Here is a 27795-nt window from a genome sequence, read left to right on the forward strand (position 1 = left end):
TGTCACCGCCGTGGCCTCTCCCGTTGCGGAGCACAGACTCCGGACGCGCAGGCTCAGCGGCCCAGCCGCTCCGCGGCATGTGGGATCTTCCTGGACCGGGACACGAACCCGTGTCCCCTGCATCGGCAGGCAGACTCTCAACCACTGCGCCACCAGGGAAGCCCATGTGCCGGGAGTTTTGAAGGCTGTCTTTTGAAAAACTCCCTACTAGGTGGGGAGGCCACCACTTTCATGCATCTTAAAGATTTTCCCTTGTTTCCAGGCCTCCATTCTTTGAAATGATATGTCAGTGATTTCTCAAATGTTTGTTTCCCTGTATGTAATGTGTTATTTTTCTCTGGCTGCTTTCAAGACTTTTTCTTTAAATTTGGTTTTCAGCAGTTTGACTGTGATATGCCTCTGCATGGTTTTCTTTGACTTGTGTTTTGATTGGGGTTCACTAAGCCTCTTGAGTCTAGTAATGTATGTTTTTTTAAATCATATTTTAGGGAATTTTTATTCAGTATTTGTTCAGATATTTTTCTGTCCCATTCCTGCCTTCCTTTTCTTGGGGACTCCGTTCTATGTATATTAGACATTTTGATGTCCCACAGTCTTCAGTGGCTCTGTTCATTTTTTAAAAATCTTTTTTATCTTTGACAATTTCTGTTGATCTGTCATCAAGTTTACTGACTTGTGTCTACACTGCTCTTAAGCTCATTGAGTCAGTTTTAAATTTCAGATACTATATTTTCCAGTTCCAGAATTTCCATGTTTTTAAGAATAACAGTTTGTTTCTCTGCTGAGATTTCCTGTTTTGTTTTTGTTTTTTTCCCATTCTGAGTATGCTTTCCTTCATTGAGCACAGTTACGATAGCTACTTTAACATCTTAGTCTGCTAATTCCAACATATGGGTCGTTTGAGTATTTGCTGTAATTGAGTTTCTTTTTTCCTGAGGACTGGGTCTTGTTTTTCTGATTCTTTGTACATCACATCCAACAGTTTTGTATTAAACATTGTGAATGTTCTGAAGACTGTGGATTTTGTTTTATTTCTCTGAAAAGTGTTGAGATTTTAGTTTTAGCAGGCAGTTAATTTGGTTGGACTCAGACTGCACGTTCTCTCTCGAGTGGCAACGCAAATGTTAGTTCAGCCCTTTTGTTTTTAGGTGGTCTGCTTGCAAACAGCGCCAAGCATGCATGGTTCAGGGGTGGCCCAGAGACTGGGCAGTTTATACACAGTACATGGAGCTCCCCCTATCTGGCTCTCTCCATGCTGGAATCTCCTTTCTTCCAGGGGCTGTGGTTGCCCCAGACTCTTTTCCTCATTCTTCAGGCCAGAAAGACTTGGGTGTTGTATGCGAGTTTAAGCTGTCTTGCATGGTACCGACTTCGGCGTCCTCCCAGGGCAGAAGCAATGGTGAGTCTCCCCGTGTCAGTAATTCCTTCCTACATTTCAGCTCGCCTTCACAATTTGTTGCCTTCTGTTCCCTATCTAGTGCTTTCAGGTAATGCTTTTTTGGTATTTTTGTCCAGAGTTTACGTTACCATCTACAGGAGGCTGGGTCTGGGTGGGGCTTTTCCAGCCATCCTGGAAACAGGAGCCTCCAGGTGGTCTCTTTTTGGATACATGGCCCCGCCCAGAATTTTGGTTCAAGGTATTACTTTATTCCGACCAGTTAACACATCTTCTTCACTCTGCTTTATAGTCTAGAAAATTGTACTAAATAGGGTGGCCTTGCTGGAGCGTTGACTGGAAATGAGACGTGAACATCTGTCCTTTTGGAGTTTTAACACGTGGGCTGTTACGAAGGGGACGTTGTCACTCACAGTGTAGTCTTGCCCACTCAAAACATTGCCCATCTCTACGCTACGTACTCACTTCTTTCTCAGTCTTGTGACAGCCAGGCCCTTGATTCTTAATTTCTAGTTCTCTTTGTAAAGGGTACAGCTCATTTACACAGGGAGCCTGGGAGGGCCTTTTTGAAGAGGTGATGTTTGAGCAGAAGCCTGAAGGATGTGAGAGAATGGACCACGTACATTCTGGAGGAATATACAGAGAACGGTAGGTGCAAGAGGCTTGTTGGGTTTAGGACATGGCAGGAGGACCCAGTGTATTGGGGGTGGATCGAGTGGAGAGCTTGAGCAGGTCAGAGGAGGCAGAGGCCAGCACATGTAGACCACGGTAAGGATTCCAGCTTTTATTCTCAGCGCGTGAGGGTGCCAGCAGAGGGTTTTGAGCAGGGAGAAATATGGTATGTGTGCGACCGTGGGGAAAAGAGCAGGAACAGTTCAAAGGCTATTGCAGTAGCCCAGGTGAGGGGTGCCAGCGGCTTGGACGGGGCAGTCGTGGTGGAGGTGGTGATTCAGAGATAAGCTGTCACGCCGCTCTGGGAGACTCTGAGGTCTCTGGAGGTGAGGCCAGAATGTGCCATGTTTCCAAAATGAAAACTGTAGAGATACGAGGTGATTTTTTTTTAGCCCTTTTCCCTCTTTCCCAGCCCTTGATACTAGAATTGAACAAGGAGAGTTCTGTTTTGGGAACGTAATGTCATGCCAGCGTAGTTATTTTAGTACTGTGGCCCCAGTAGTCTACTAAGGAAGACTGGAAGAGAGATTGTCTGTGTCGTCAGCTCAGTCATTAAGACTCAGGCTTGGGCCTCTGCCAGCCGGGCAGTTAAAGGCTTTATTTCTGGCTGGACCTCAGGCAAGAGTAGAGATAATTCTAAAGCCTTATTCTTTAGAAAGTTGATACGTTTTATTTTTTTTTGTCTGTGCCCACTCTACTTTTAAAAATATTACTTGAATGTGTCAGATACTAATTTTCTAAATTTGTGATTTTTAGGCAAAGCTAACAGGAAAAACCTTGTCCAGTTTCTCTAGGTCCAAGATTGTACAAAGTCTGGTGAATTCACCAGGTATTGGTATGTCTGGGTTTTAAAATTTTTTAAATTTAATTTATTTATTTTTGGCTGCGTTGAGTCTTCATTGCTGTGCACGGGCTTTCTCTAGTGGCGGAGAGCAGGGGCTACTCTTCATTGGTGCTCAGGCTTCTCATTGCGGTGGCTTCTCTTGTTGCAGAGCACGGGCTCTAGGCTCATGGGCTTCAGTGGTTGTGGCTCGCGGGCTCTAGAGCTCAGGCTCAGTAGTTGTGGTGCACAGGCTTAGTTGCTCTGCGGCATGTGGGATCTTCCTGGACCAGGGCTCGAACCCGTGTCCCCTGCATTGGCAGGCGGATTCTTAACCGCTGCGCCCCCAGGGAAGCCCTGGGGTTTTTTTGTTTGTTTGTTTGTTTACAGTATTTTACTTAATAATCAGGTGGCTACAGTTATAGCTCTCTTTTTCTGTTTGAGAATGGGCTATGGCTGTGAAGAATTATATAAGTTACCAGAAATCAGAAATTAATAGCAAATATTATAGATGTGTGATATAAAGGAATTGCTGAAAAGTCATGTTGCATAAATGATTTGCTAACTGCAGTAAATCAGTTCTTTAGATAATGTCCCCCCTCTTAGTTTATATGTACTCTTTTTTACGAATTCAAAGTAAGGGATCTGAGACAGAGAATTTTATTGCTTTAGGTCACTTGACTAATTAATACCTAAATTAGAACTTAGGTATTAATTCCTAGTTCAGTGCATATTTTTCTTTTTTCACCAAATCTAAGTTTCTTGGAAAGGCACAGCGTGTGTGTGTGTGTATATACATACACACACACACTCATACATACATAGATACATAGTATATATATTTTACAAATTGAAGTAGGAAGAGGTTTTACTAATCTCATGTAATTGCTAACATTTTTTGAGCATTTTCAATGTGCTAGGTAGGCACTATGTCATGCTGTTTATATGCATTCTCTCATTTGGTGGTGAACCTGTAACCTATGCTGTTTTACCTACGTTTCACAGGGATCATTGGCAACCTTTTCTCTTATAAGTTGAGACAGTCTTATCTCATAACCTAAAACATATACTGGTTTTGTTTTATAGTGCATTAGACTCAAATTTAAAGTTATAAATGGAAAACCAGTTTGCTGTGTTGCCTTCTTATTCCTTTTCCTTCCTTCTTTGCATTTCCCAGTTTTTTGCCCCTACCACTCTGTTTATTGAATGAATGAGCTCCTTGAAAAATCAACAAGTTTTGGTGCTGCTTCTTTTTCAGTTGTCTTTTCTGTTGCTAACTCTCCACCCAGTCACCTCAAGCTCTGTTTCACATGGGTCCTCACAAGTAGGTACACATGACCATGTGGTTCCTCTTGGACCTCATTTTCTTGCTTCCTGAGCCCTATGATGGGTTACTTTTTCAAGTTAGAGGAAAAGGGGAGGATGGAGGACAAAAGTTAGTTGTTGTTTACCTTTATTGCCTGTAGGATGGCTTGACATAAAGTTCATTCTCAGAAATGGATTCATTACAGAAGTGTACTATGCACATGCATGTATTGTTGGAGATTGTTGGGTTTGGCTGGGCAAAATTTGATCTTAAAGAGAAAAGGAACAACATTATACATGTATTTAAGTTGATGAATTTAGTAGGTGGCATTATGTGTTTGTATGGTGCTTTATAGTGTCCACGTACATTTTCAAATTTTACTACTTCTCAGGTAATGTTCTACTTCTTAGTGTTCTCTGCTCTTGATCTGCTGTATGACTTAGGTTGCTTCACTTAATCTCTTCATGTCCTATTTTTCTTTCCTACCAACTTCAGAGACCTGCCTATGGCTCGTCATGAGCTGCTTTCCAAAAGATTCCATGTTTAGGTAGTTCTCCCACTTGAATCCAGGTTCATTATTTTGCTTCACTTGAGCAACTTTCACACTAAATTGTTGAGATGTTCCATTGTTCCTTGTAAATAGCAATAACTACTTACATTTTCATCCCTTAGATATTGAGATACTTGCTATTAATTGGGACTCAGACTTATCATGGTAGCTAATTAAATACTTATGATGTGAATTGATACTTGGCTAATTAATGTGGATTTGCTGATTCTGCCCGGATTTAGAAACCAAATGCCTGGTTAACACACTAGGAGAAAGGACCCTATTCGAGTAGCAGTTCTTGTATTATTCATAAATTCCAGAATTCCTCAAGAACCAGGCTGAGTGTTAATTGAAGATACTGATTGATTTTTTTTTTTTTTTTCCGGTACGCGGGCCTCTCACTGCTGTGGCCTCTCCCGTTGCGGAGCACAGGCTCCGGACGCGCAGGCTCAGCGGCCATGGCTCACGGGCCCAGCCCCTCCGCGGCATGCGGGATCCTCCCGGACCGGGGCACGAACCCGTGTCCCCTGCATCGGCAGGCGGACTCTCAACCACTGCGCCACCAGGGGAGCCCTGATTGATTTTTGATCGTGCATACGCTTTATACATTTGCACACGGTAGGGTTCTAGGCGGTGCTTGTTGGACTGTTCCGCTGCTGATGAAAAGAAGGGCGCCTTCATGAATGATGGTGAACAGAGAACTAGGGAGACATCATCAGGGAGTGTTGTGTGTGGAACAGGAAAAATGAGCGTTAGTGAGCACCGCTTCTGGCCTGTTGTAGGCTGATGGATTTTTTTGCTATAGAAAACTAGATTAGATACTGAGAGGTTTCAGTATATCCAGTGTTTATAGTTTTGATATATAAACTTCTCAAGTCTTTATTCTGTATTCTGAAAATAGGATGGACAGGGCCAAATTAGGTCCTATTTCCTGTTTCTTCGTTGATTCAGTCATTTATAAAACACTTGTTGAACATCTGCTGCATGCCCGGCACTGCTCTATACATTCTAGTCAGTGTCGTGCCAGTATTTAAATCAGTAACTTGAAGGTCAGTCTTCAAATTCACAAGTTACTAAGCTATAATCGTAAGGCACGAAAGAAATAGCCACTGTTGAGGGAGGGGGGAGTGTTGTTTTAATTTGGAAAAAAACAAAATAACATCAACAAAAATGAGAATATTTCCTAAATGTGACATACTACTTCTGGTTGACTCATTTCTTTCACATTTGATCTGCCGTTTCTCAGATCTGCCTTTTCTCAGATCCTTTCTCAGATCCTTAGAGGCCAATGCTGATCTGCATGTCTGCATTACAAATATTGGAATCTTTTTGTTGTTCTGATCTTGCTGCCAGAAATGCTAACGGTTGGTTTGCTTGGCTTTTGTCTAGCCATTAAGCACTATAGCTCTGAAGCAAATTTGGTAGAAGAAAGCTTTTACTCCCCTCACCCTTTAATTTTAGTTTGTATTTGCAAACTTTGTAAGGTGGAAATCTCTTTTGGTTTATGGGGAAAAGGTGATTGTGCTCAAATTACGAGTTACATTTATTCAGAATTTGCTTCACTGTCTCCTGGTGGTTGACTCTAAATCAGGGTGTCTCAACAGTGGCACAGTAACATTTGGGCTGGATAATTCTGTTGCAGGGGGCCGTCCTGTGCACTGTAGGATCTAGCAGCATCCCTGGCCTCCGCCCACTACATGCAAGAAACTCCCCCCGGCCCCCCAAGTTGTGACAACCAACAATGTCCACAGATATTGTCAAATGTCTCTTGGGGGGCAAAATCGCTCCTAGCTGAGAACCACCACTCCGAATCCTTAAAGCAGACCTACTGACCACAGTTGTTTGTGAGCTAACCACAAGTAAGCTGCTGCTGTACTTGACCTTGTGTTTCTCTGAATCCTTAAAAGTTCTTCTGTTATTCTGATGGCTGTTGTTTCAGTTCCCTAATCCTGGGGATCTTACTGTCATCCCAGAGGCGTTGTGCCAGGATGAGCAGAGATGATGGTACATGTCGTGTATTCCTGGAATTCAGAAGACTTGTTCTTAATGGACCTGCCCCTTAATGGACTTTAATAGACTTTCTCAGAAAAGCTGCATGTGAAATCTAGGCCAACACGTATTTGATATGAGTCCTTCAGCTCTAAGTCTTCCAAAGGACAAGCAGGTCCTCTTGATTGGATTTACTATGTAATTAGACAAAAAGTTTGGCTATGTTCTAGGTATCAAATCATGATCATGTTAGTTTTTAATTGTTGTTTCTTGTTTTTATTTATTTAGAAATTTATTTATTTTATTTATTTATTTTGGGCTGTGTTGGTTCTTCGTTGCTGCACACGGGCTTTCTTTAGTTGTGGCGATCAGGGCTACTCTCGGTCGCGGTGCGCAGCCTTCTCGTTGCAGTGGCTTCTCTTGTTTCGGAGCACGGGCCCTAGGCACACGGGCTTCAGGAGTTGTGTCACAAGGGCTCAGTAGTTGTGGCTCACGGGCTCTAGAGCGCAGGCTCAGTAGTTGTGGTGCACAGGCTTAGTTTCTCTGCGGTATGTGGGATCTTCCTGGACCAGGGCTCGAACCCGTGTTCCCTGCACTGGCAGGTGGATTCTTAACCACTGCGCCACCTGGGAAGCCCTTGTATCTTGTTTTTAGACTAAGAGGTTTTTTGTAGGCTTGTCAAGTTTGGCTGATAAACAACTTGCATTTTTGCACACAACATGGTGCCGTGACGATTTAGCAGAGAGGTTGCTTTCTTACGTTCGTACACATGACAAGTGGTAGAATTGGAATCTGAACGCAAGTTTTTCTGGTTGACTTCAAAGCCATGCTTTTTCCTCTGTACCAGCGCCTCTCAAAATTTAATGTGCATAGGACTCGGGGATCTTGTTAAAATGCAGGTCGGTCCTGACTTGGGAGGTTTAGGGAGGGCTGCATTTCTCGCAGAGTCCCAGATGATGCCCGTGTCGCTGGTCTTTGGATTATATTTTGAGTACTGGAGCTCTGTACTATGTCCATGGGTTGTTAATTGTGCTATAGGTAATCCTCCTGGTGGTTAACTCACAAAATTGGTCATCTACAATGGAATATTCAAGAATTGGATGTTTCACTGATTTTCTTTCTCATTTTAAGCTATGTGTATTCCCTGGTAGAGCTGAGGGACAGCTCTACTCACCTGAACTGGCAGCGTTGCAGGTCTGTGTTCAGTGAATGCTGGGCACATTGGGACAGTCACATGAATGACCCGAGGGAAGCTTGTGGGGCAAGCGTTCGAGTGAACAGCTGCCGTAGTCTGCTGATTCTGGGGTGGGCGTTAGTTTACATTTCCACATCTCTGAAATTGGGTGTTTCCTAAGATAGACAGCATTTTACCATCACCAAGGTTGGCATTTGTCTTCGGCTACTTCTGGCCACCCTCCCACTCCCTGGGGTAGAGCCGGGCGGATACCGCGGTGAGCACGTGGCCTTCTCCGCCTTCTTGCTCCTCTCTGTTTCCTGACCCAGGGTTCAGTGCCTGTGTTCTGTCACTGCTGAACCCGAGCTTGGGAGGTCTGGGCTACAAGCTCAGGGATTTTTATATTGGTCAAAAGTGCTGCAGGGCAGGGCTGCCCTGGTGGCGCAGTGGTTGAGAGTCCGCCTGCCGATGCAGGGGACATGGGTTCGTGCCCCGGTCCGTGAGGATCCCACATGCCGCGGAGCGGCTGGGCCCGTGAGCCATGGCCGCTGAGCCTGCGCATCTGGAGCCTGTGCTCCACAACGGGAGAGGCCACAACGGTGAGAGGCCCGCGTACTGCAAAAAAAAAAAAAAAAAAAAAAAAAAGTGCTGCAGGGCAAGATGGGTTTCTCTGCCTATTGCTTGGCTCTCTGTAGTAGCAAATCCATTACAGATTTTTCCTTGTCTTGGTAGGAACTCCTCCAGAACTGAGGCAAAGTTTAAAAAAGCTCTTTATTAAACATTCTAAATGATAAACTATTTCACATCTCTCTTGTTTGGCAGCATTTTTATTTCTTGATGGTACACAAATTAATAATACATTTTCCATGGGGCTTTCGTTGGATGAGATTTATGAACTTAATCGAGGTTTAGCAGAGAAGCACTGAGCTGGAGTTGGGGTTATTAGTTAGAGTCTAGCTCTGCCAGTTGCCCGTCGTCCACGTGTGAAGTGAAAGTTGACTGTTCTCCAAGGCCCCTTCTGGCTCTGAACTAATTGGATTCTAAGTGTGCTAGAATGAATTAATTGAAACATGACGACTCTGCCTTAAGAACACAGAAGTGATTACTTTTGACAAGGCTGGGGAGTGACAGGAGGCATCTGAACTGGGTCTCCAGGGGGAGAATAATTGTAGAGGAATAGGAGAAAGAGTATTTTAAGCTGAAGGGACGGTACTCATGAGGTCGTGGGAGTAGCTTTGAAACCATTCATGAACTTTTAGACTCTGGATAAGATTACATTCCTTATGCTACGTGGAGGTTAGCCTCATCACAAGTAAAGTGTTTTGTTAAAAGTAAGATGACCCTTCTTGGCTTTCCAAAAAGGTGATTGCTCAAGAAGTTCTCTTTGTTTCTGGTTTTTGAGAATAAAATGATGGTTCCTCATTAGCTGGATTAATTAGGTATAGAAACCATAAAAATAAAATGAGCTATCAAAGTACTGAGTATGTTCATCCTCGTTTATTTGAGTTATCAGGGACAAGGTGAATAATAAAGCTACTACCTATGTTGTAGTAAACTATGCTTATTTTAAAAAATAATTTTAAAAATCATAATGTAGTTCTACCATTTGGGCACTAATCTTTGTTTTGTGAAGAAATCACTGCTTTTCATAGTGGGTCATTTTGGATAGAGAGTCTTTGAATTGGGAATTTCTTTGGACACAAAAGCTGTTTTACTTGATCAGGTGCACCTTGAAAGAAAAACCTCTTGTAAGTGTACTCAGTGTTGCAGGTAGGAATTGGAAAAGTGAAGTAAGAAGTAATTAACCTCAACCGGATGGACTGTCCTTTGTTCTTTTATACCAAAAAGCAAGGCCTTAAAATTGGGGGTCAGAAATGACATAGACTCAAGGGAGTTCTGAGTTTGGTGTTAAAGGGGATTCCAGGGCTGAGAATCATCATCTCAGTTCTACTGTGCCACCTTGTGTTCTCTTGGGAAACTTATTTTAATTTCCCTATACTGTGTGGATTGCATATGTAAAATAATCCTCAGCTTTAGCTTGTTTCACAGAAAAATTAGTTAGCAAATGAATACAGCTTAAAATGTGAAATCTTTATACATTTGCTGAAGTATGAGGCAATTTCTGTTCCGAAAAGGCATATGCTAGATTTTACAAGTGGTAGGTAAGCAGGCGAAATTATTCAGGATGTTGAGCCACAGTCTGCTTTGACCTAAAGGCAGTTTTGCTTTTGCATTGAATGATGCAGTCTTGACCGTTACGTGCTTTTCCTTCCTCTTTACAGGTGGTCCGTACTGAGAAGAACAGTTTGAACAATCGATTCCTGCCCTGGAATGAAATCGAGACAGAGGCCATCCTGTCTATCGATGATGACGCTCACCTCCGCCACGATGAAATCATGTTTGGCTTTCGGTGAGGAGCTGATTTTCAATCTTGAAACACTTTTGTTTGCAAGTGACAGGAAACTAACTCCTAACTCAAAACCTGGATAAGGCAGCCAAAGGAATTTCATAGCTGCTAGTAACTGAGACATCTTATTGGGCTTAAATATCCCACTTTGAGGGAACAGTACAGGTGAGAGAATGGAGTAGATCAGGGCCACTCAGAGTGTGTCCTGGACTGGTACGCCGGCCCATGAACAGTTGATTACCTGTCCACAGTGAGGTAAGTACAAAAATTGAGAGTAGGCATTTAGAAACTTTAAAATGCTTTGATATTTACCATGACATCCAAGTGTGAACTTTTTTCTTGTAATTCATGTTTTGGGTAACATTTATTGAGTATAATTCATACATCATACAGTTCACTCATTTAAGTGTACCATTCAGTGGTTTTTAGTATATTTACAGAGTTGTGCAACCATCACCATAATCTAGTTTAGAAATCTTCATTACCCCCAAAAGAAATCCTGTACCCATTAGCAATCATTCCCCATTTTTCTCCAACTCCTCTGAGACCTTGGCAACCATTAATGTACTTTGTTTCTCTGTAAATTTGCCTTTTACAGACATTCCATATACATGGGACCACATAATATGTGCTCTTGGTAACGGGTTTCTTCCACTTAACATAGTGTTTTCAAGGTTCGTCCATCTTGTATGGATGAACACATTTTGTTTGTCCATTTATCCGTTGATGGACATTTGGGTTGTTTCTACTCCTTGGCTTTTGTGATTAGTGCTGCTGTGAACATTCATGTACAAGTTTGTATATGAACATCTCCCTTCTCTTAGACATATACCTTGGAGTGGAATTGCTGGATCATATAGTATCTCTTCGTTTAACATTTTGAGGAACGACGCTCCTGTTTTCCAAAGTGGCTGCACCATTTTATATTGTAGCAGCAGTGAATAAGGGTTCCATTTTCTCCACATCCTTGTCAACACTTGTTATTTTCCATTTTTTTTATTTATAGCCCTCCTACTGGGTGTGAAGTGGTATTTCAATGTAGTTTTGATTTGCATTTCCCTAATGACTCATGATATTGGCTATCTTTTCATGTGCTTAATAACAATTTGTATATCTTCTTTGAAGAAACGTCTATTGAGATCCTTTGCCCGTTGTTATTTGGGTTGTGTTTTTATTATTGAGTTGTAAGAGTTCTCTGTATATTCTAGATCCAAGTCCCTTATCAGAGATACGATTCACAGATCCTTTCTCCTATTCTGTGGGTTGTCATTTCACTTTCCTGATGGTGTCCTTCAAAGCACAAAAACTTTTCACTTTAATCAAGTCCAGTTTGTCTTGTGTTCTCTTTGGTTGCTTGTGCTTTTGGTGTCATATGTAAGAAACCATGCGATTCATTTTTATTGTATTTTACAAAAGCATGAATAAGCCAGGGGAACAATACTTGTTTGCCACAGATATTTTGAGAAGCACTGGAGTAGATATCCTTGGAGATCTTGTTCAAATTAAGTATAGAGGGCTTCCCTGGTGGCGCAGTGGTTGAGAGTCTGCCTGCCGATGCAGGGGACGCGGGTTCGTGCCCCGGTCTGGGAGGATCCCACATGCCACGGAGCGGCTGGGCCCGTGAGCCATGGCCGCTGAGCCTGCGCGTCCGGAGCCTGTGCTCCGCAAGGGGAGAGGCCACAACAGTGAGAGGTCCGCGTACCACAAAAAAAAAAAAAAAAAAAAAAAATTAAGTATAGATCCAGGATGGAGAACTCTTTTTCTCTGTGCTTTTCCATTCACTGAAAGCCTGGCCTGACCTCTAGCTTCCTTTGGTTTAAGTGGATAAGTGCAGATGCTCAGATGAAAGGAGCAGTGGCTTTATTGCTGTATTTGTCTTAGGTCCATCTATAAAGAATTATTTGACATATTTCTGACAAATCAGAACATCTGTTCTTCCTCTCCCTCACCCAGCCTCTCATTTCCTTTGACTTCTTCCTCCTACTATATTATTGAGGCAGGAGTCTATTGTTAGCAGTGATAAAAATCCCACTGGAGTGTGTTCCTTTGTACCATGACCGTAAGAAGCCAGCTCTCTTTACTTGTTTTTATGAAAGGAAAAGAAGCCATGTGATAGTTCCAGAAATGGGCTTTTGCCATCACAGTTGTCGTTATTGGTGGTGGTGGGGAGGAGAGGGAAGGTGGTGTATTTCTGATACAGCATGATGCAGTCTAGAGCATGCTAAAGGACTGGGAGCTGTGAACAGTCATGGGATGTTAACAGGAGAATTGCCAATCAGCTCTAGATCCCAAGAATGATTAGATAAAGGGTCCTGCTTTGATGAGTTTGAAGCTTATTAAGATAGCTGGCACTTGCTATCTTCTATGGCTCTTGATTTAGGAAGATTTTTTTAAATTAATTTATTTTTGGCTGCGTTGGGCCTTCGTTGCTGCACATGGGCTTTCTCTAGTTGCGGCGAGCAGGGTCTACTCTTCGTTGCAGTGTGCAGGCTTCTCATTGTGGTGGCTTCTCTTGTGGAGCACAGGCTCTAGGCATGCAGGCTTCAGCAGTTGTGGCATGCAGGCTTCAGTAGTTGTGGTGTGTGGGCTCAGTAGTTGTAGCACGCGGGCTTAGTTGCCCCACAGCATGTGGGATCTTCTCAGACCAGGGCTTGAACACATGTCCCCCACATTGGCAGGTGGATTCTTAACCACTGCGCCACCAGGGAAATCCCTAGGAAGATCTTTGATCTTTTCCATTTGTCAACAGATTTCCAAGTGGTGAGAGAATAATAGGAAGCCTTATGACTGATGATATTGAGTATCTTTTCATGTGCTCAGTGACTGTTTACTTCTTTGGAGAAATGTCTATTCAGATCCTTTGCCTTTTTATTATTGAGCTGTAAGAGTCTCCTAACAGTCATTTGAAATTTGAGGTTTAGCCTCTGGTTATAAGACTGGTGAATTATCTCTGGCTCGACTTCTAAAACTTTTATTGCCCTGACTCTTTTCTCATTTGTTTGGGCATCCTTTGATCTAAAAACTTTGTTTTCGAATTAGAGTTTTCATCTTTTCCAGATTAGATTTTTAAGGAACCTCCATACTGTTCTCCATAGTGGCTGCACCAATTTACATTCCCAGCAACAGTGTAGGAGGGTCCCCTTTTCAAAAAGATAAATGCACCCCAATGCTCACTGCAGCACTATGTACAGTAGCCGAGACATGGAAGCGACCTACGTGTCCATCAACAGACAAATGGATAAAGAAGCTGTGGTATATATATATATACGATGGAATACTACTCAGCCATGAGAAAAGAATGGAATAATGCCATTTGCTGCAACCTGGATGGACCTAGAGATTATCATACTTAGTGAAGTAAGTCAGACAGAGAAAGACAAATAACGTGACATCACTTATATGTGGAATCTAAAAAAATCATGCAAGTGAATTTACTTACAAAAGAGAAGTAGACTCACAGACATAGAAAACAAACTTATGGTTACCAAAGGGGAAAGTGGGGAGAGAGATAAATTAGGAATTTGGGATTGACAGATATACACTACTATATATAAAATAGATAACGAGGACCTACTCTGTAGCACAGGGAACTATATTCAATATCTTGTAATAACCTATAATGGAAAAGAATCTGAAAAATAATATATATATGTATAACTGAATCACTTGTAAATCAACTGCACTTTGATTTTAAATAAATAAATAAATAGAAATTCTCCCTCTGGCAAAAGATAATATGGATCTTGGCAAACTTCAGCTTAGGAAGGAAGCAAGGAAGGAAACAGATATGTTCTTCAGGGACAGATAAAGAGACCCAAGAGAACTGAAAACGTGTCTGTACAAAAGCAGTACATGAATGTTCATAGCAGCAGTATCTATAAGAGTCAATGAGTATAAATATGATTCTACTTATATGAGGCATCCAGAGTAGTCAGATTCATAGAGACAGAAGGTAGGTGGTGGCTGCCTGGGGCTGGAGGAAGGCAAGAATGCCGAGTTAGTGTTCAGTGGGTCAGTTTCAGGCTGGAAGGTGAAGAAATTCTGGAGATTGATGATCATACAACAGTGTAAATATACTTAATGCCACTGAACTGTACACTTGAAAATGATTAAAATGGTAAATTTTATGTTACATACATTTTGCCACACACCAAAAAATCAGTTGTCAAAAAAAACTAAAACAAAAGAAGTATAAACAACCCAAATGTCCATCAACCGATGAATGGATAAACAAACCGTGGTGTATGCATACAATGGAATATTATTTGGCAACAAAAAGGAATGAAGCTCAAGGGTGAACTTGCTACAACATGGGTGAACCTTAAAAACAGGCTAAGTAAAATAAGCTAGTCACATGAGTCCATTTATACGAAATGTCCACAACAGGCAAACCTGTGGAGACAGAAAGTAGATTAGTGGTTGCCATGGGATGGGGAGGGGGGAAATGGGGAGTGACTGCTAATGGTTATGGAGTTTCTTTCTGGGGTGATGAAAATATTCTGAAATGAGGTAGTGGTGATGGTTGCATATACTAAAACCCAGTGAGTCGTACACTTTTAAACAAGTGAGTTTTATGGTCTGTGATTTGTGTCTCAGTAAACTTTATTTTTAAAAAAGGTGATAGTGTAAGCTGTGTGAGGAGGGATGGGGTTGTGGACTGGGAGGTAGGTGTCTCTTCCTGGATCCACGTATCTCTGTCATCTTGGCCCAGAATTGTTTAATTCCACCACTGGGTCTGATATTGATCTTTTTTGTCTGTATGCCATTGCTCTGCTTGGAGGTTTCTTTTCCAAAGGGAGCTAATCAAAACCTTTTTTCCTTTACCATGGTTTGGTACACATTCCTTAATATTTTATTTTGGAGAGGAGGAAGAGGCTAACATAATATCATAGAAACTTGGAATTTGGAAAAAACTGTTGTTTTAGATGGTCAGGAAGCAAAAATCTCACCTTATTTTTTAAATACATTTTTTGATTATTAGTTGATTTTACACTTTATTTTCTTACTGCATTTCAAATCATTTGGTTCTTAATGAACCAGAGGGAGAAACATGGAAATATAACCAAGAAGGATGAGACTGTCTCTTTGTGTGATGTAGTCCGTATTACTTTAATGTACTCAATATCTTTAATATACTGATCTTTATTCAAAACCATTTGCCTAAGTTTTGAAGATCAGAAAAATCAGTTTTAAATTAAATATTAGTAGTAACATGACCTTTTGCTTCATTCAGGTAACTTATTAAATCGTTTTGAGTCTCATAGGATTGCAAGAAAAAGAAATCATCGTTATTTAAACTAATGTAAATATTTGAGTTGTCAGTTTTTTTTTAACTTGACTCTATTAATATGGAAATGATGTGCCACAGTTTGTGCCATGAGAAGGTTGAATTGATGCACTTATTTCAAAGGTGATAGTATGTAAATCTGAAATGTTAACAGAAGAATGTGAGTCGTGACTCACATTCTTCAGTGGAATAGTATCTTGATTTCGTTATTTTAAAATTTCTCTTTAGTTGTTTGGCAACGTTGAATTTATCGAGTGAATTTTCTTTAAGTTTGAGCTATAGAATTACCTTTGAAACTTTTTCCCTAACATATTTTGTAGGTAATTGGAACATTAACACAGTTAAAAAATAATTCATTAAAGATAAGGTGTACTGGGAGTTCCCTGGTGGTCCGGCTTCCACACTTTCGCTGCTGGGGCCCTTACTTCCTGGTCAGGGAACTGAGATTCCACAAGCCGCATGGTACAGCCAAAAAAAAAAAAAAAAGAGGATAAGGTATACATACCAAAGCATGATCTATGATACTGCACATAGGTTAAAAATACTTAGTGCAGCATAATTTGAATAATATAATGTTAAGGAACTGGTTATGTGTAACACTTCTATACTTAAATTGATAGCATTATTTATAATTGATATTTTAACATGCCTAACTTTCCAGTTCCACTGAGACCTTACTATCTAAAACTCCTGATGCCTCATCCCAAGGACTTGAGCCTTTACTTGCATTTGTCTGGTGCTTGTGCTTCCATGCTGATTTTTTCCTTATTATTTAACATAATTAATACCTAGTTGGGCAAAGACAGCCTTTAACAAATTGGATATGTTGCCTTTTGATATCATGTAGCAAAGGATAGTCTACCTTATTAAAAACTGTATATATTGACTTAAATCAGCCAAATCTGATAATTAAAATATTGTTTCGCATTCTTTCTTCTGCTGGTATTTCGGGACTAGTAGGATCAATAAGCATTTGAAGAGATCAGTATGTTTAGGAGTATTGATAGAGCATTTCGATATGGCATTGGTATTTAGTAGCAATCCTCACATTCTGTAAATGTCAAAATGTATTAAAACATCTTATAGCTTTTTTTTTTTTTTTTTTTTTTTTTTTTTTGCGGTATGCGGGCCTCTCACTGCTGTGGCCTCCCCCGTCGCGGAGCACAGGCTCCGGACGCGCAGGCCCAGCGGCCATGGCTCACGGGCCCAGCCGCTCCGCGGCACACGGGATCCTCCCAGACCGGGGCACGAACCCGCATCCCCTGCATCGGCAGGCGGACTCCCAACCACTGCGCCACCAGGGAGGCCCTCTTATAGCTTTTTAGGTTAGTAATTGGGAGTCAGTTTTAGGAGATAAATCAGGACAGGGATTTGGGTGGGATGTGGCAGAAAGCCCATTTAGACAGCTGCGAAGTTGTGATAGAAGTTGTAGTGTCTCATCTGTTGGACTAGATTAGTCGCTTTCAAACGTAATAGGAGAGGAACTCTTTTGAACTGAAATCTTATGTGTTTTAGGAGTTGAAGTTCCACAAGTGATGAAGGAGTTTCTTAGGCAGTTTAAATCTCCGTTGGGGTGAGGTGGAGTGGGGAGGTGAGGGTGTATTGTTTACGGGACCTCCGAAGCACTTCTGCAAGGATGTAGGGTGCTGTGGAACATACGTGCTTTCAGCTCTATGATTTTAGCCTGTGAAACTGATTTTATTTGTTGTACCTTACCTATACATTTGAGGATGTTATAAAAGTTTATCCTGGAAATGTTGAATTCTCAATTCATTTCTTGCATTTATGAAGTCTTTCATTTGTATGGTTCTGTAGACCACTTCTTTTCATGCTGTAGGTTTCTACCTGAGCTCTGCTCAAATCAGTAATTAAGACTGTTGCACATAACTCCAGGCAGCTGTCTCCTACTTAGACCAGTGGTCTCTAAGCCTTTTTTTTTTTTTTTTCTTCTGGCCGTGCCATGCGGCATGTGGGATCCTAGTTCCCCAACCAGGGATCCAACCCCAGTCCTCTGCAGTGGAAGCGCACAGTCTTATCCACTGGACCAACAGGGAATTCTCCTCTAAGCATTTTTTTATAGTGTACCCGCTCAGTAAAAGAGAAGTTAAGTATGCAATACACATAAATTATATATAAGTCCTAATATGTCGTACACATTAAAAATAAAACCTTTTTAGAAATTAAATAAGATTAAAAATAAATAGATATAAAAATCATCTTCTTCCTGCTTCTTAGCAGATTGCTATACTTATCCCATTCTGGAGACCTTTAATGCCTTAGATCCTTAGATCCTTTCTGTGTTAGTCCAACTTTTTCCTTCTATAAGGGCTGGAGAGATGCTGGCTGCCAGAAGTTAGAGGATCAATAAGTAGGTACTTATTAAGGAAGCTGTGGGTGACGCTGTTGGTTTATTTTTTTATGGCCATGTGGCTCGTGGGATCTTAGTTCCCCAACGAGGGATTGAACCTGTGCCCTCAGCAGTTAAAGCACGGAGTCCCAATCACTGGACCGGAGGGAATTCCTGACACTGTTTGTTTTTATCCTTTTTATCTTGTGATTGATTTGGTATATACAGTTGTTTGTTATTTTTTTAAAGAAGTAGCAGCTCAAAGAGTCAGAGTCTGCAAAATAGAGGCAATAACTTTAAACGTTTCTGATAACCTTAGAGCTTTGTACTCAGGAGTGTGCATATACTTGTGTTTTTTGAGGGTGTGGAGAGAAGCACGGGACCGCATTGTGGGTTTCCCTGGCCGTTACCATGCGTGGGACATCCCTCATCAGTCCTGGCTCTACAATTCCAACTACTCCTGTGAGCTGTCCATGGTGCTGACAGGTGCTGCCTTCTTCCACAAGGTAAGAAAAAGCTGATGGGGTTGACGTGGACTTGGTAGGAGTTGAGCCTTTGCGGGCAGTGAGATGCTGTTCTAAAGTTAGCTCCTCTAATGCTCTTATATGCCCCTCCTCTGCTAGAATTAAGTTAAAGACAGTGATCAGCATGATTAGAGCAACGCCAGAATAAAATGTCCGGATGAGAGGGCTGCCTGTATGATGGCACGTAGGTCAATAGGAGAATCAGTATATCTTCCCGGGCACTGGCTCTCCCTCTGTAAAATTGAGGGCACTGGGCCAAAATGTTGTCCAGTTTCCCCACAACCATTCCAGACGTGACCTGGTCAACAGAAGGCTGAACCTGGCCCTCTTCTTCTGACTCAACCACCTCTATCCCAAGCCCCACCACAAACCTCTGTCTGCTGGGCCTCTGCAAGTTCTAGCTGATTCCTTAGAGCTTTTAATTTTCATGTCGCCTCACATCCTGGTTTTCGGTGAAAATTCCCTGTGCACATCCTTCCAGTCATTACCCCTTTCCTGTACCGTTGTCGCTAAACTGTTCTGTGTTCTTGCTTCTGACTCATCTTCCCTCTACGTGTCATCTGTTCTATAAAGTAGAACTGGCCACATGTGGCTACCGAGCACTTGAAATATGACTAGTCAGTGTTGAGATGTGCTCCACGTATAAAGTACGTAGCAGACTTTGAAAACTTAGCATGAAAGAAAGAGTGTAAACTATCTCAGTAATTTTTTATATTGATTGAATGTGAAAGTGCAATTATTTTGGATACACTGGGTTAAATAAAATATATTACTAATTAATTTTACTGCTTTTTATTTCTTAAAAACGTGGCTACTAGAGAATTTAAAATGACACTTGTGACTCGCAGTACAGTTCTGTTGGATAGTGCTGCCATGTACCTTCCCTCCCGGGTCCTCCCTCTGGGTTCTGAAGAATCCCTATTTTGAGGTCGCCAAACTGCCTACACCTCCCGCTTCACAGAGTACCTCCTCCATCTCCTTGATCTGATTGAAACCTGACTTGTCTCTGAGGACAGTGCTTTCCTTTTATTCCTTCCAGGGCCAGTGATTGAGGCTACTCATTTCCCCCGATTTGTACTTCGGAGCAAGGTGTAGAGAACCATTTGCCCTGCTTACTGGTGACACTTCTAGACAATTACTTCTCACCTGTCATGTAAAATCTCATTTGAGGTTCACGGTGTCTGTCTTGTTGCTCCATCCGCCAGCCTCCCACTAATCATCCCTTCATGGTCATCAGAGATGTTAGCACCTGGCCCATCATCCTGACCTCCACTCCATGCCCTCCTGGAAGACCCATCCAGTGCACTGTCTCCCTGTAGTTGTTGAAGTATCACAGGGTTCTACTTCTGTCTAGTGCTCTTATTTTTTTAATATAATTTTTATTTTATATTGGCGTAAGTTGACTTACAATGTGTTAGTTTCAGGTGTACAGCAAAGTGATTCAGTCATACAGACACATATATCTATTCTTTTTCAGATTCTTTTCCCATATAGGTTATTACAGAATACTGAGTTAGAGTTCCCTGTGCTGTACAGTAGGTCCTTGTTGATTATTTTATATATAGCTGTCTAATGCTCTTCTTACTTTGTGTGTTCCTTAAATGTTCTCTTGTACTCTCAATGTCTTGTGGCTTTTCTTAGCATCCGTAAGCTGGTGATTTCCGTCCTTATATTCCAGCCATGGCCTTTCCTTGAGGGCTTTACTCGTGTATTTAATTGTTTTCAGGACATCCCCTGTATGTCCCTCTGGTACTTCAAGCTGAACTTTTCCCCAAAAAGCTGATTATCTCTCCCCCAACCCCACCTTCAAATCTTTTGTCCCTCATATATTTCACATCTCAGAGGTGGCATCTTGCAAGTCTCCTCAGTTTTACCTTAAAAGTCATCTTACCAGGAACATTTTGAACCAGCCTTAAGAGGTCATTAAACTCTCGCTTTTTTTTTTCTTTTTAAAATTTAATGTGTGAAGCTGCTATGCTCATCCCATTCTTGAACTTGGCTCTCATGATTATTTTCCAAACTTGTGGGCTTTGGTTGGGCTGTGAGTAGAATTAGAAAGCATCAGGCTGAGAAACCACACCTAACTAGGAGTCATTTATTTTCACACTGGTCATTTGAGAAAGAGCCCCCAATTGTAGCAGTGCATACTCACACCGTGAGAATTTACTTGTCTTCTGGAAAGTCTACCTTATCAAATCTCTGATTGCTCTTTAAAAATGACAATAGTCAGATCCCTTTACTTTTTTTTTTTTTTTTTTTCTTTTCGTGTTTTTTTTTTTGGCCGCGCTGCGCAGCTTGCAGGATCTTAGTTCCCCAACCAGGGATCAAATCCGCAACCCCTGCAGTGGAAGCACAGAGTCTTAACCACTGGACTGCCAGGGAAGTCCCAGATCCCTTTACTTTTAAGTAATAAGTAATTGACTTAATAAAACTTAGGTTTGTTTGTTTTTTCTCTTTGAAAATCTAGGGCAAGTTTTAAAAACTAGCTGCCCTGAAGCCTTCTGTGGTTACAGATGTTTATTTAGCCCCCTGGTGCTGTCCCATACACTGCCAGGTTTTAAAAATCAGAGAATTTTACAGAAAGATCTGGACCTCAATGAAAATGAAGATCAGGTCATACTGGAGCAGGGTTCCTGCCTGGCACCAGCTGGCTGGAGCTGCATAGCCACCGTTCCCTGGAGGAGGACACGTGTGTGCTTATTTGTCCCATGACTGTATTTTTCTTACACCCATTTCTTTAACATGTCTATTATTTATTTGCCTTCCTTGTTTGGCCCTTGAAAGCAACTAAGTTGGTCATCCCTAATCTAGAGCAATCAAGTTTTTTGTTTTTTTTTTTTTATCCTAAGTGACTATCAGTAAAATACTTTGGTATCTCACAAATGTATATATTTATTTATAAATTATAATATGCATACTACTATACTTACAGAAATTTTAATAAGGTTGAGATAAAGATGAAAGAGTTTCAAAATAATATTCTCACTAAATTTTTAAATTTTAGTGAAAGCAATATGATTGAATATGCTTTATTATTATTATTATTGTTTTCTTTTTTGCGGTACGCGGGCCTCTCACTTTTGTGGCCTCTTCGGTTGCGGAGCACAGGCTCCGGACGCGCAGGCTCAGCGGCCATGGCTCACGGGCCCAGCCGCTCTGCGGCATGTGGGATCTTCCCGGACCAGGGCACGAACCCGTGTCCCCTGCATCGGCAGGCGGACTCTCAACCACTGTGCCACCAGGGAAGCCCTGCTTTATTATTTTTGAAAATCTTGATTCGACACTGTGTATGGCAACTCAGAGGTCTATTTCTAAATTAAGCATATATTTTTTAATTTAACATCTTTATTGGAGTATAATTGCTTTACAATGTTGTATTAGTTTCTGCTTTATAACAACGTGAATCAGCTATATGTATACATATATCCCCATATTTCCTCCCTCTTGCGTCTCCATCCCACCCTCCCTATCCCACCTCTCTAGATGGACATAAAGCACCGAGCTGATCTCCCTGTGCTATGTGTCTGCTTCCCACTAGCTATCTATTTTACATTTGGTAGTGTATATATATCCAAAATTAAGCATATTTCTGATACTTGGTTTTAATCACTGCCCCTGTAAGAAATACCTTATTGCCATGCTTCCTAAGTTGTGATACTTATCTACCAATTTGGTAGCATTTTGTTGAAATTGGACTAGAATTTCCATCTTCTACGATGCATCCAGTTTTTTTTAGCAAACTAATGAGAAGATGTTGCATTTTTATATTTTAGAGTAGGTTCTAAATTCACTGAAACTTTTTATTTAGAAGATTTTTAAACAGGTTACAGAAGTTTTTCTATATTTTAAAAATGATTTTTGGCATGAAAAAATCACATAATAGTGGAAATACTTCTAAACATTTGTTTTCATAATGCTTTCTCCATATATTTTTAAGTCAGTTCTTTCTTTTTTCTTTTATAATGTCACATTTCCCTTGATAAAGATATGGATTGTATTCAATTAATAAATATTCTTATTAGCATACTGATGACAGTCACTGGCTATTTAAAGGGTATACAGATTTTAATCACTTGTCTTTTTGTAAAAGAAAAATGTGTAATTCATCTTTTAAGTTCACCATCTCGTAAGTACTTTGCCACAAGATAACCAGCAAACCACTTTGTGGTACAAAAATTTTATGATTATTTTGCTATATAGATTCTACTATTTAAGATAGTAAGATATATAAATCAGTTTTATTAGGCACCTCACCTGTTCATCATCAGCCTATTGCAACACATCACCATTAACATTTGCTGTTTTATGGCAATTGCCCATTTCTGTGGTGTAAATATTCTTACCATGTCTGAGTTCAAGTTATCAGTATGAGTCAATGAACATGGTGTTTGGAAGAGATGGGCAGGTCCGTGCCAGTTATATAGTATTTTCACCATACGGATATGATAGACATAAACGGCCTCAAGATGACAGTTAATGTGGGACACCCCTGGTGGTACAGTGGTTAAGACTCTGCACTTCGACTGCAGGGGCCACGGGTTTGATCCCTGGTTAGGGAACTAGGATCCTGCATGCCATGAGGCATGACCCAAACAATTAAAAAAAAACAAAAAAAAGATGACAGTAAATGTAATAAATAATTGTAAAATGTATTAATTAGTTAATTAAGAAATGATGAGCTTTAGGTATTTATTGGCTTTTAATATAACTTTTAGTATAACTTATTTAATTGTAAGTATATGTAATTATATTTTTAATGGCTACTTTTCATAACAAGCTCACAAAATTCTTAAATCGTCTCACAAAACCCCTGAAAATTCAGCAGTCGACATTCACTGGCGGGTTTGAGCTAGCGCAAAGCATTCTGTGGGCCTTGCAGGGCATTTGAAGAACTTAGGCTTTTACTCTGAGTGAGATGAGAAGCCTTTCAGGAGTAAAGGAGAGATGAGCTCAGCTGGACTTGTGTTTTAACACGATCGCTCTGCTGTGCTGAGAATGGACTGTAGGGAGGAAAGTATGGCAGCAGGGAGGCTGTTTCGGGGATACTGCGGGCCAGAGGTGATGGTGGCTTGGAGCAGGAGGTAGCCGGTGCCAGTAGTGAGAAGTGAGGCACGGAGGGATCGGACGTCTCATGGCTCAGTGACTTACTGAGGCCTGAGAAGATGACCAGGCTTTCCCCCTTGCGTATCCCCTATTGCCTTTGTCAGAGAGAGAGAAGGCTGTCCAGCTGAACTAGTGTCCCAGCTAATTTGATAAATCTTTATATTGTTGCAGAATCACTGTGGTACCAAGGAGATTACACGACGTTTTGATTCTCAAAGGGGGTGATAAGGGCAATTTGGACGGGCTGATTCTTCACTGCAGAAGGTCTGCCTTGCAGGGTGTTTAGCATCCCTGGACCCGACTCCCTGAATGCCAGTGGTGCTTCTCAGTAATTGTCGTACCCCACCTCCCACCACAACACCCTTCCTTCCGAGCATATTTTTGCTGCAAGCTAAAGAACTGTGGCCTCTGACAAAGTATGTGATTCTGTTTCTACCCCTGACAGTATTATGCCTACCTGTATTCTTACGTGATGCCCCAGGCCATCCGGGATATGGTGGACGAATACATCAACTGTGAGGACATCGCCATGAACTTCCTCGTCTCCCACATCACTCGGAAGCCCCCCATCAAGGTGAGGTCCTTCCACTTACGGGACTGGGGGCACACGTGTACTTAATTCACTTATTTTGTAGTTGTGCGGTGGGTAACTCAGCCATACCTTAGAGTCCTCATCCATAAAATGGGGACGATGACGCCACCAACTAAATAAGATCATCTTAGGGTTAAATGAACTGTTCATACAGGGGCTCTTCACTTCCTAGGCGTAACTGGATAGAAATCAGAGGGTTTGGAACTTGAAAAATGTTACATCTTTAATTTTCATTAATCTCAAACTGGCATTTATCCTTTTTATCAGTTATGAAACAGGCTATAATTCATAAGAGTATTTGCAGTACCTGTGATCTGTCACCAGCAGAACTCATAGGTATTTTCATATCACGTTACATTTGTTGCCACATCTCGAAGTATTGTTTATGTTCATTACTGCTTTGAAATTATGGTAGTTATTAACTTTACCATAGATCTTGTTAACTTAATAAGATAAAATAATAAAAGAGTGCACATATTTCTATATTTCAGTATAACTTGTTTCCTTTGTAATCTCACGTATTTTATGCATTTAAAAGCATTTGAGGAGTGCACAGGCTTCACCAGATTGCCAAACCAGAGTGGCAGTGGTGTCCATGGCACACACAGTTTAAGAATTTCTCAGTTAAGGTGTGTAAAGCTCTAAGAATAGTGCCTGGCACATAAGTACTTTATAAGGTATTTACACAAAAGCAAAAGTACCCTCAAAATTCTAGAAATTTGAGTTCTGTTTTTGTCTTTGAGTTGGTGAATAGATTTGACCGTAATATAACCAATTTCATACTCAGTGCACAGAAAGACCAGTTCCATCACCCTCTCTGTCATTACTGCAGATTCAGACAAGTGAAAGGTCCCCTGGTGAGGGTTAGGGTAGGCCTGGTAAAGGCCTTGTAACAATTAATACTAGAGAATCTGTCCATTTAAATTAATAGTATTTATGACTAGACTCTGTCAGTGTTTATGCTATGGATTCACAGCTGATATCCTTAGGTTAATGTCAAAAAGGTGTATTATTTAATTTTATAAAATAGTAAGTTTACCTTCATGGATATCATTAGTCCAATGAGTAAATAATAATTGGGTGCATATTTCATTCTTCTTACATTTTGAAAGTAAGTTCTAGACTAAGTAACCACTAGTGTGGCTCAGGGTTATAACTTAACTCCTGAATTACCCCATAGTTTCTTCGACTCCTTAGCCTTCTGCTAAAGCCTCACAAAAGAAGAATAATTAGCAAAATGATGCACCAGATTGTGTGTTTTTTAAACTGTGAATGATGATAGTATTTTTTATATAAAAATAGCATGTTTTCCACGTACAGTGGTAGATCTGATATTAAACAATGAAAAGCACTCTTCTTTGTAAACTTTAAGGTAGGGAGGCAAGGTCTTAGAAATTAATGACTAGTGCAATTTTCTATTCTTTATTTATCCTTTCTTGTGTAGCCAGGGACTGGACTCCAGCCAAGACGTATGCTTTCTATTTCTACCTCCCTAGTAGATCAGAAAACATTATCCATGAAAATTTAAAGTATCTGAGGGATTTAGGTACCTAATAATATCATCAGTCACTTGACACACTCACAGACATGGTACATTTTTCATCTTCATGGAAGTGTGTTTGTTATATTATTAGGCCAGTGTTTCATTAAACATCTCTTCAGTGTAGAGAGTGAGATGGAAATAATTTGCACATGGTATACATAATTCTTCCCAAGTGAAAACTTGAAAAGTAAGTAGCCTCTGAATTTTCTTGATCTTATGGAAACATAAGAACAGTTCAAGATTAGGATGACTTTTAAAATTTTATTTATTTATTTATTTATGGCTGTGTTGGGTCTTCGTTTCTGTGTGAGGGCTTTCTCTAGTTGCGGCAAGTGGGGGCCACTCTTCATCGCGGTGCATGGGCCTCTCACTATCGCGGCCTCTCTTGTTGCGGAGCACAGGCTCCAGATGCGCAGGCTCAGTAGTTGTGGCTCACGGGCCTAGTTGCTCTGTGGCATGTGGGATTTCCCCAGACCAGGGCTCGAACCCGTGTCCCCTGCATTGGCAGGCAGATTCTCAACCACTGCGCCACCAGGGAAGCCCAGGATGACTTTTTAAAGTCAAAGCCTCAATAAGTTGAGCCTGTCTTCAAATTCTGAGTTAATTCCCTCAAATTCTGAGTCCAGTTATTTACTTCATATTATAGAACCAGTTTAAGCTGAATATTTTCATTAACTTACCTAGTTTTGTCAGGTATATGTACTATTTTATGTTATAAAATAGTAATTTTTTTTTTGCTTTAAATACTTCAAATTGTCACTGTCCCCTCCCTTGTTATAATTAGGAAGGCATGACTTTTATATGATAGCAGTATTCTTTCGATAATGTTAATATCTTAACAATGTTGACTAAATAAACAGGGAGTTAATTTCATATTTTTGCTTTGAATAATATACTGTTATCTTTTTGAGGAGGAGAAAGATCTAGAATGTAAATAGGCTTCATTCAGAATAAAGGATTAAAAATTCATAAAGCATTGAGAAGATAGATGGCTGGCTTAGGGGATAAGGAAGTAGAGAGAGGATGCATAGGTAAGCATCTTAATATTAATGTTGAGTAAGTTCTCAACATCTAGTAATGATTTTCCTTACTGTTACTAAGCATAACTTCTCTTAGACTAAAATTACCTGGAATGTTCCTGGGTAAAATATAATCCATGGTGTTGCTTAAGTAAATAGTCAGTCTTCAACTTATAGTTGTAACTTTATTCCTCTTAATTTTTTGTATGTCTTATTATGTAATACATAAATATTATATATATATATATTTTAAATAAATACACTGGGGTTTCAATCTCAAAATTTTTTACTGATGGGTTACATGATTAAAAATGTTTATTTGGAAACCACTGCTTCAGTGAAAACAACAGTATAAAATAACTTTTTTGTGCCAAAGTGGAGTCATTTGCAGATTAAGGGGTTATTCCCCCTGAGGTTGAATGCTGGCATCTGAGATGAGGAGGAAGATTTTTAGGTACAGGGAGAACAAAGTAGAATACTGGACATAGATGCTGTTTGCCTTGACGTCCGTCTCCTGCTTCAGTGAAAGCTGGTGGGAATAGTAGTAAGTGACTCATTGTAAACTGGAAGAGCTCTAGAGAACTGTCGATGGGTGGGAGGGTGAAGGAAGGGGACCGGTGGGGTCCTGTGAAGGGACCTCGGGGGGTTGTGACTCCCTCAGAGTTTTGTCTCTGAGGTGTGTCCCTTGGAGCCTGGCCTGTGATCATGATCACTCCTCAGTTTCAACTCTAGAGACCTGGCTTCTGATGGCTGATATTGGCTGTGTGTGATCATTATTCTTCAGCTCTAATTAACAGGATGAGCCATTCAATTTTAATTTTTTTCTCAATTTATAATAGTAACAATAATTTAAAAATTATTCAGGAAAAGACAGACATATTCAGAAAGAAAACAGAACAAACAGGTTTGAAAGACCTAAATAGAACTACTGGAAATGAAAATTATAGTTATTAAAATGAAAATCTCTGTGAATGGGATAAAAAGATAAGACTTAGCTGAAGACAAAATTAATGACCTAGAAAATAAATGTGAAGAAATTTCCAAGAAAGTATTACAGAGATATAAA

The 27795-nt window shown here is 40.7% G+C and overlaps 1 protein-coding gene across 2 annotated transcripts in view; it reads left to right on the forward strand.

The window, feature by feature from the left end:
* The window catches only part of EXTL3 (exostosin like glycosyltransferase 3), a 65368-nt gene that overhangs the window by 25395 nt on the left and 12178 nt on the right, over window positions 1-27795 (forward strand). For both annotated transcript variants that reach the window (XM_082607667.1, XM_082607666.1), the window contains exons 3-5: window positions 10190-10317; window positions 18310-18454; window positions 24021-24149. In XM_082607667.1, coding sequence (XP_082463793.1) covers window positions 10190-10317; window positions 18310-18454; window positions 24021-24149 — 402 coding nt within the window. The remainder of the gene's footprint in view (window positions 1-10189; window positions 10318-18309; window positions 18455-24020; window positions 24150-27795) is intronic.

Source organism: Mesoplodon mirus (genome assembly GCF_964341445.2).
Source record: "Mesoplodon mirus genome assembly, chromosome: 1".
Classification (NCBI taxonomy): domain Eukaryota; kingdom Metazoa; phylum Chordata; class Mammalia; order Artiodactyla; family Ziphiidae; genus Mesoplodon; species Mesoplodon mirus.